Source organism: Sinohyriopsis cumingii, chromosome 14 (genome assembly GCF_028554795.1).
Source record: "Sinohyriopsis cumingii isolate HCF-2022 chromosome 14, ASM2855479v2, whole genome shotgun sequence".
NCBI lineage: Eukaryota > Metazoa > Mollusca > Bivalvia > Unionida > Unionidae > Sinohyriopsis > Sinohyriopsis cumingii.
The window spans coordinates 54914437-54924137 of NC_142974.1; the positions used below are offsets into that span (position 1 = coordinate 54914437).

General features: G+C 37.2%; 1 protein-coding gene across 1 annotated transcript; it reads right to left on the reverse strand.

The window, feature by feature from the left end:
* Window positions 1–596: 596 nt before the first annotated feature.
* Window positions 597–9403, reverse strand: LOC149783846 (uncharacterized). Its single transcript, XM_089933171.1, has 3 exons — window positions 7759–9403; window positions 5747–5858; window positions 597–1556 (listed from the first exon to the last, which is right to left on the reverse strand). Exons 1-3 carry the CDS (start codon window positions 9253–9255, stop codon window positions 1237–1239), a joined length of 1929 nt encoding a protein of 642 aa, XP_089789297.1. The 5' UTR covers window positions 9256–9403; the 3' UTR covers window positions 597–1236.
* Between the last annotated feature and the right edge of the window lie 298 nt (window positions 9404–9701).

Consider the following 9701-nt stretch of genomic DNA (forward strand, 5'->3'; position numbering starts at 1 on the left):
GGCATGGGTATATGGAGATAATCTGCAATCTGTGTCTGTAAATATTGTTGTAAAAATAATATATAGTATTGTCCAAGTTTAGGGAGACGATGTTGTTTTATTTTATTTTAAGTACAAGATTGCATAGTTCCTATTTTGGGAGTGGTGGTTATATCAGTTTATTCTGAGTTACAAACAAGTCACAAATTAATAATCATTTAATGTATATGTAAGATTGAAGACACCTCTTCCATCTGCTTCAGTTCCTACAGCACAGCAAGGATAGAGTTTCCAGTACTTATCGGAAATTCATTCAGATATCTTGCTTATAATCAACACGAAAGATTCTTTGTTTGTTATGAAAGATTTATCTCCCATAATTTATTGACTATGAGACTATGGTTTCCTTTTTTAGTGGCAGATTTTCGTTTTGCTTTCAGATGAGTTGTTGATCATATACAGTTAATGAATGGGTTTTTTCTGTATGCATTCTAACTCATTATACTTGCTAATAATCTTTTTATGGCTTTGCTCTGACCAATCGATTTCAGTTCGTAGAGAACAATACAACGAGATCTGCATCTCATTTTCAATAAATAAAAATATTTACTCTGATCTGGTTTTGTTTTAAATACAGTTTTATTTATTTGTTTGTTAAGAAAACAATAACTGTACCGTACATGTATTGATAGCAGGGCTTCAAATGTATTCATTATGAAATACAACAAAGGCAAATATTCCATATTCCTGTGGAAGGCCATTATTTGGACGCGCCGAGAGGTGCATACGGCAAAATCAATGTTAAAGTACGTAGACATTTGTGGACGACATGAACCTAAAGGTGTGATCCAGCACAATCCAGCATATTGATAAACGAATTTGTACTACCCTGTATTGCGACGATTCCACTCGACACGCTCTTGTTTTAACCTAAGTTTAGTATATGGCCACCATTGTAAACGTCCATAGCGATAGATACTTTTTGTCCGGAAGTTTCTTGGTGACAGTTAAGGTGCAGAGCATTCAATAATCATGATTAAATAGAGTTTTGTTAAAGAAAATTAGTGTCAAAATTTAAAGAACAAGTTATATTTAATTTAAAATGAGCTAATGCCCATACCTGACCCATGTGACTTGTACTATAAGCTTTATCACTCAATCGAAGTATGTCCGAGATTAGAATCTGTAAAAGACTTGCAAAATGTTTTGATTGGAGTTACAAAAGAAATGGAAGACAAGAAGCACAAGTTAACCAATCTATTCCACTTCCGTCAGATAGTGCCACTTGGTAAAAGTTTTTTCCGGATTCGTGATGACGTTATCCCAATGGTGCAATAAGGTTTCTTCTGTGGAAGTACACCCTATGATTAGTTGCCCTATGATGTCATCGCTGAGCAGTCTTTTGTAATCAAACACTGATATGGTTAAGGTGGTAAAGCGGAGATCGTCCATCTTGGGCGAGACCGTGAATGAGAAGGATTCAGAAAAGACCGGAAAGCAGGTGTTTTTCTTCGTTTTCGTGTGCTTTGTCGATACCGACCTATTTGGTTGGGACAGCTCCACCTTAACGTATGGGTCTGAAATGAAATATATGGACACGAGTGGTAGCAAAAGAATGCCACACAAATTTGGACAATATTTGAATATATCTAGTTGACTTAATGTAAGTGGATAAACAAACAGACTGTTAGATGGACATTGTGACAGATTTGTCTTACTCGATGCAACGAACGTTATAAGTCCTAAAGTAACCAGTAGTATGCATCCGATATCAGGCCACATTTACACCTTTTACCGTTTCGCCATTCGTTTCAGTTAGTGTTCTTGTGCCGGCGTTGACGTGTTTCATCAACTTAGATGTCCTAGTTTTACGGAATTGTAGATTAACTAAAATAGTTGACATGCTAAATATATATAAATCAGCGCCACGCTGGAAAAAAGTAAATAAATTGCCAACGGCTGACCATTGGCAGACAGTCATTGACAGATTTATAAGTAAAGTAAACTTGTCAGAGGGAAACTATATTTTCTATTCCAGTATCCATTTGCACCTACATACAAATCTGACCTAACTTTAGAGTCATGATTTGAGCGCAACATGTGTATTTTAACAGGAAGAAAACGAGCTAGTTCTCAATGTCGTTGAGTGGTGTGTTCGAGATAGCATGATTCCCACATAGTGTTATAAGCTATTGTCGACGTTAACGTTTGTAAAAAGACAATGAAGTGCTAGTGCAGAGTTGATTGACCGATATTATCACTGAATTACACGCCTTATCAGAGAGAAATCAATAATATCGACAAATGCCGACAGCGATTTTTGCATTATATGCCTATTTCACCTTTTCACGAATTTCGTAATGCATATTTCTTTGCCAATGGTATCCAAATAATAAAAAACTAAAATAAAAATTTATAGAACTGTCATTGACCTATTGTCCTTTTAGAAGTGTGTGTGTGTGTGTGTGTGATCTGGATTCTTAAGCATTAACACTTTTTCAGTCGGATCGCTACGATGTCTGCAGCGTGACAGTTTATGGTCATGTCTAGCACAGGGACATGACGCAGCAAACATTTAGCATCATGTCCCTTGCAGTCATATTATCCTGAAAGAGGCTGACCAGTCCTAACACTGACCTCTTAATGCTGAATGCCTAGCGAAGCAGCTGCTAGATTTATTTTTATAAGTCTTTAGGATTACTATGCCGGAGTTCGAACCCGCGACCTCCCACATCCGAAGCGGATGCTCTACCTACTTAGGACACAGGAGCGGTCGTCATTTTAGAAGAGAATTACGTTTATGCGCATTGTGTCGTCTGAATCCTCTATTATGACAGGAGTCTTTTCTGTAAACACATAAACGTATAATGTCATTTACATTTAGCCAAAACTCGTGGGTCGGTGGTTCTTTCCGGGGTTTTCCGGGTTCTTCCTCCACCATTAATACTGGCCGCCATGTATAGCCTATCGTGCTGAAAAATGGCGTTAAACCCCACAACAACAACAACATTTAGCCAAAAAGATCAACTGTGGCAACTACGGTAAAGACCGTGTCCCAGATAGACTCTACTCACTGACAAGTTTTGCGAAGTTCATGAAAAATAGTTTACATTCAGGGGCGCCCACATCATTATTTTTAGAGGGAGCGGGGTTGGGCGCAAACATGTAGTATTCATCTATTACTGTCTCACTGGATAGTATTGTATTCTGACACACCTTAATTTTTAAGGTAGAAGGCGTGAGCCTCATTATCAGTAAGCCTAGCGTTTATAAATTCGCACATGAGCTAAATCTGTAATGTGGTTTAAATTGACTTTGAGTTAGGTGTGAAAATGGTTTGACTTATTTTGTGACTACCTGTTACAGTTAGACTAGCATTGGAGATCAAATGCGTAACTTGGGCTGCAAATAAACCGCCGACTTTGGCTTAGGTATTGACGTATATGTCTTCTATAGAGGTAAATATCTCAAAATCGAAGTGGTTGATGGGTAATGAGACGTTTGATAAGTAGTTATGTTGCTAGTGAACTTTAATCATGCATAATGTACGTGCTGCCTCTTTATGCCACCTAGACACAGGGAAATATTCAAAAGAGCTCTTTTCTGTCAAAAATTAATGTAAATAAGAGGGTTGGCGGCAGTCTGGATTCAGCATAAAAGCCAATAATTGTATAAGGATTTAACGTGAATACCCTAATGAAAATATTACAAGCATGCTTTGTACAAAATTCGTTAGTGACTTTTTATTTGCATCTTCAATGTAATATTATTCTCATTTTTTCTGCAATAGGTAATTATCGGATGAAAATTCACCAAAACAGCTCTGTAGTGAAATTTTAAGAACTGCTGTCATTTTTTTTTTCACCACATTTCAAATGTTATTCGCTGCGCCATAAATCATTTCTTTATTACCTCCATATCTATAATCTGACATAGTAAGGAATTCCAAACATACACGTCTATAGATTTTATTGTACTAAATCATAGTACAATAAGGTAATTAGCTGTCAGAGTAAACAAGTATTGCTTATTTCTAATGAACAATAATAACCTTGTAAGTTTCATACAAGGTAGTGTAATTGCATTATTTCATTTATTTATACAGTTTACCACCTATTTAAATAAATGTTTTGATGATTGCAAGTTTACTCATTAGGAATTTGCATATTGCTTTTCTTTTTGTTTGGGGTGTGGGGTGTTTCGTTTTTATTTAAATAGTCTGATTAAATTCAGATCTTCTTTGTCCTTCGTGAAGTTCTGACGACGACCGCTTAAGGGCCATGTTCAGGTGAATTAGCCAATGAAAACGCAGCTTTCAAAAATCTGAACGTGAATCAAATCGTTCGGTACATATTCATGCTCTTTATCCACACTGCTCAGTCTCCAAACGCAAAAATATTAGACTTTATCTGATTGGTTGATAAAATTAGAAATTATAGTAATGACATAGGTAACCAAAACATGACCCCTAAGTGATCACTGTCAGATCTTCATGTATAACAGCGAAGATCTGAATTTAATCAGGTGGGTAAATTAACAGACGCCACAACCAAATTTCGACCTTCAGAATTCTCCATAGTTTTCAAGCATAGTTATGAGTGTAAATAAAATCGCCAGTTAAACTAGCTGTAGCATCAATATTAATCCACATTTTAGCCCTCAAGCTTTCACGCAAAATCATACAGTTTATATTACATGACTCAATAATAATAATAATAATAATAATAATGAGGACTTTGTATAGCGCTTAATCTTTAGAAGCTCTAAGCGCTTTACAACATTAGACAACACCTATAAGATAAAAATCATATAATAATATTATTAAAAAAACAAACACCATGAAATTAGAAAAACATTAAAAAATAAAAAAATAAATGGCTGGGAATATTTCAGGTAGGAAACATTATTAGGTCTTTAAGTTTGTTCTTGCAGTCGAAATAAGTGAGTTTTTTGTACACGCAGTAGACCAACATATTAGTATTTTTCAAGTATAATTTGTAATTTCACCAGGCCTTGTAGGTCAGTCAATGACAACTATGTTAGAAATAATTTAAATAAACTAATATTTTAAGAGTATCTTTATTTTTAAGCATTTATTTTAGAGACTCCCTGCATAATTACATAAACGTACAGTGTTTGTTTATTTTGAGATCTGCTTCTACTGATTCAGAGAGAGTTATTCTTTTGGGGGTATAACGTCACTTCTCAGTGCAAGATGGGCTATTAATGGAGGTCAGTACAAATGGTGCAGAATGAATCAGGGAAAACCCTTGTAAGAATCACCGATATACGGGAAGCAAATGGCAACCTTTCTCACATACCCACATTGGCGGAGCTCAAGATTCAAACCCGCTAAGGTGAGATGACAGGAATCGGTAAAGGTGGGTGATTTAGACCCCTCGGTCACCTGGTGCCCGTGCGAAGAGAGAGAGAGAGAGAGAGAGAGAGAGAGGAATATATATATATATATATATATATATATATATATATATATATATATATATATATATATATATATATATATATAAAATCGCACTTATCATTTTATTCGCGAAGCTGCTATATAAAATATAAATTGTAAAGATATGTGAATAGAGAGTACTGATTAGCAATTAAATAATATATTAAAGCACAATGTATGCAAGAGATTTGTAGTTATAAAGATACAAGCTTTGTAAATTATGGGGAGATAATAGACGAGTGAGGTGGAAGTATTTGCATCGAGAGTTTATACAGATATATGGGAGGCTGTGGCCCTATCACTTACATGGGGCCCCTGTCAACCGGTGATATGGGAGAGACTTCGCTTGGTGGATAGTTACTTTCAGCAAGCCCTCTCGGGGTCGGAACTGGAGTGCGAATTCCAAAAAGCCAGAATCCTGTTGAATAACAATACACAAGTCATGTTAAATATTAATAAAAGAATTTAGTGTTGCATGATACCTAACTGAAATACATGTTCAGATCATGTTTTCAAATAAATCACTCTCAACGGAGATATCATATACATTACAATATCTGTAGTGGGCGCATAAAAATGATTTGTATTTCTTTGCTCGATATGCTCAAACTTTCAAATGCTATAAACTGTATTTGCTTTGTTGTTTTCTTTCCTCATTCACGTGGATTGTCCTTGCGAGTCACATAAGTGTTTTATATTGATTGCGTGGATAGAAACATAGTTTTGTTTTCTTCTGATGGTACATTGATTGACTGGTACTTTGCAGTTAACATAATTTAGGCTGGTTTATTATATGTTCTTAGTGGGAGTGGGTCCGGTGGGGATGGCAGGTTTTAGTGGAACTACCATCTATGAACCGACTATTATCTTGAAGAAAGAAGTCTGAAATGCCTCCAAAATGTGGTCCTTTCTTACCATGAGCATATACGTTAAGATCTGTGTGTAATTTCACCAGCCCTTCGTAAAACTTAAGGTCTGATAACAAGATTTAGTAGATCAAGACTTCAGTCTTGTTGAGTTAGATTGCTGGATTCCCGAGTCTCGCCTTGAGAAATCCTGGTGTGTGTGTGTGTGTGTGTGTGTGTGTGTGTGTGTGGCGAAAGAAAAAGAAACGTTTTCAGAAAGGAGTAAGCTTAGCAAAGCGAGGTAATCAAAAGTGTGTGTACGTGCTTTTGTGTGTATGTGTGTGTGTAATAACATAGTTTTAACATTTTTTAAAGTTATACGATGTCCACAGTGTGGCAGTCAGTTGATAGTGATGTCTTGCACTAGGGCATCATGCCGCAGACATGTGGCATGATGTCCTACCCAATCACATTATACTGACACCAGGCCGGCCAGTCCTAACTCTAACCTCGTAATGCTGAGCGCCTAGCGAGGCAGCTGCTTATGCTATTTTTTAAATAAGTCTTTGGTATAATTCGGCCGGGGTTCGAACCCGCGACCTCCTGTATCTAACCACTTAGGCCTCCGAAGCGGTCTAACCAAATTTGTACAAAGACAAAAGTTGCTTAACAGTACATCACTATTTGTAAAGATAGTCAACGACTCATGGGGATCTTATGGCAAACGTGTAAGGACTTTCATAAGACAGATCATTCGTACGTTCGTGAGGATCATACGATACCATGGTTGGCGCACGAATCTACTTAGTAGACACCAAATTATACTTGAAAAATACTAATACGCTCGCCTACTGCGTGTACAAAAAAAATGACTGCACTTTGGAATTTTCTGTGCTGAATCTGGTGTCTATTCAACTTAGTAATTACCCATTGTTAGTGAATATTTTCTCTCAGAATCCCACACTTTCTCTGAAATGTTTCATCTAAAACTAATCATATTTTGATTGTATTGTTCAATCATGCATTCTGCCTATTTCTTCGTCAAGAGATTAAATCCCTTTCATCATTTCTGCCATCTAAAAAATGTGTCATACTAGCGGACTTGGCGACTAAAACATTTGCCATTTTAGCAATAGCTAGCGCTAAAATGCAGATGCGGGATGGCGAGAGAAAAAGAAACAAAGGGACGTTTTCAAAGCAAAACGTGGTAAATATGTTTTGTAAATATAACGTGGAGTCGAATTTTCCTTTGTTTATTTACGCATTTATATGAAGGCAGCTGGCTAATTATGTGATCAATATATATCAATAAGTAACTTTTACCTCATATTAATTCCAGTTAATGTAGAATAATGTAAACTGCTTCATGTTTACATTTTATCTGCAAAGTTATTACAAGCCTCAGTTCAGAAGACATTTTACCTTTCTTCTACAATCAAAGAAATAGATAATGTAGTTAAATTGACAGCTAACCTCTCTGTCTTCCTTTGTCTCTAGGTCTTTCCACATTCGACTTTCCTGTAGAAGGTCATAATTCTCAAGGGGTATTCTCACCTCACCGATAAACTCTGCCAGTTTGAGGTTATGACATTTGTTGAAAAGTTTGATACGAAGCACCATGTTGTGTAACTCGTCCAGAGTAAGTTGCTGAAAGTAAAATGCTTGATTGAAATAAGGATTTTTCGTACGCTTGACTACGATACCACTTTGCTTCTTCAACTTTGCAGGCATCAAATATAACGTTGCGAAAGAGTTCATACTAATGTCTGTTTTGCTTTCGCTGCCCAAGTTCTCCGCTCTGATGAGACACACCTTGAACTGTTTTGATGCAGCAAGATATTGAAAGCTGAATTTCAACTCCCCGTGTGGTGCATACAAACTGTCCACTTGCGGTGTTTTTCCGATAGTGAAACACGAAGAGGACAGAATCTTGTCCTGATTAGCTAATGGATTTGGGTCCGATACGCTTGCGGAGACATTCGGCGCGAAGTGACTGTTATAAGTTTGCCCTTGGATTGGGGGAGCATGAAGTTCCCCCGAGCTCTTCCACTGATGGTCTTGGTTAGCTGCGATGGAGCTGTGGGTAAGTGAAGAATTCTCCTCGGAGGAATTTTCCATTTCGCTGTCTTCCCCATACACTTGATCTACCAAAGAGGAACGTTGTCTGTTGTACACACGATGACGCTTGAAGGGATGTGACTTTTTGAGGGACTGTAGAAGTTCATTAGAGACAGTTGTTGAACGGAGTATTGAATCCTTAGAAAACACCAGTGATTCATCCGTCTTCGCAATGACACGCGGATTGCTGGAATTCGGAATGACACGGCTCTCTAGCTGATCCAGCTGAGTTGTAAAAGACTGTCCCCTAATATTATATTCTGACTTGGAGGACGAGTTTTGTTTTGTTAGCTTTATAAAACGTTTTTGTAGACTGCCTCTGCATGAATGAAATAGGGATTCTTTTCTCAGAGTTTTCGGACTTTCGGAGAGTGTTGTAAACCCAAATGAGGTCTTTGTCCTAAGATGTTGCAGAGACATCGCAACGATAGATAAAGGGTCATCATTTGTAAATCCATCCTGGTCATTACAATTATCGATACATGAAATAATATCATCCCATTTGTTTTGGGGAGTAACTGGGGCTACGGACACGGCCATATCTCCTCGGGAATACATAAATATCTTCGTTTGAGTGGGAGCATCGGTTGGAGTTACTGCAATAGACGAAGTTTGGCTTATTCTCCCAAGACTATTCCACTTTGAAATATTGGATGCATCGTCATCCACAGTAAAATAACTTGTCCTTTTTGAGGAGTTCTCAGATCCGGGAATAACAAATTCTGGAATATCATGCGGAGTTATTGCCTTGAAAAGTCTACAATGTGCTCCTCTCGGTACATAAGTCTGCCTCGTGGAAAATGTTTTGAATTTTTGCATTAACCAGTCATTTAGATCCTTAAAGAAATCCATATTATTTCATTCCGAATGTATTCGCTTAGGTCATACACGTATACGATGGAGTCTTTCGCATTTCAGAGACCAGCTGCAAAAGAAAATATGCCCTAAGTAATCGATCCTTCCCCGGAGTCGTAGCAAGCTGCGAACAGCTGTCCTGTTTTGTCGACAAATTTCCACGTACAACCAATCATAGACGGAGTACACGAGCAGGCAGGTAGGTATCAGCCTACAGTCTAATATGAGTTCGTACTATATGTGTAAAATAATCTACGGTATGAAGTCCACAGTCATGACAATGATGCAAAGCTATCGATTAATGAAAAATAATACGTACCTCTCAAATGACTGCTAATGACTTTTGTGCAGAATAGATTTATCAACAACGTGAGTAAAAGTTATTATTTGTCTTTTAAAAGAACCTGACAATGTAAAACCGTTGGGGAAACCGTTTCTTGCAT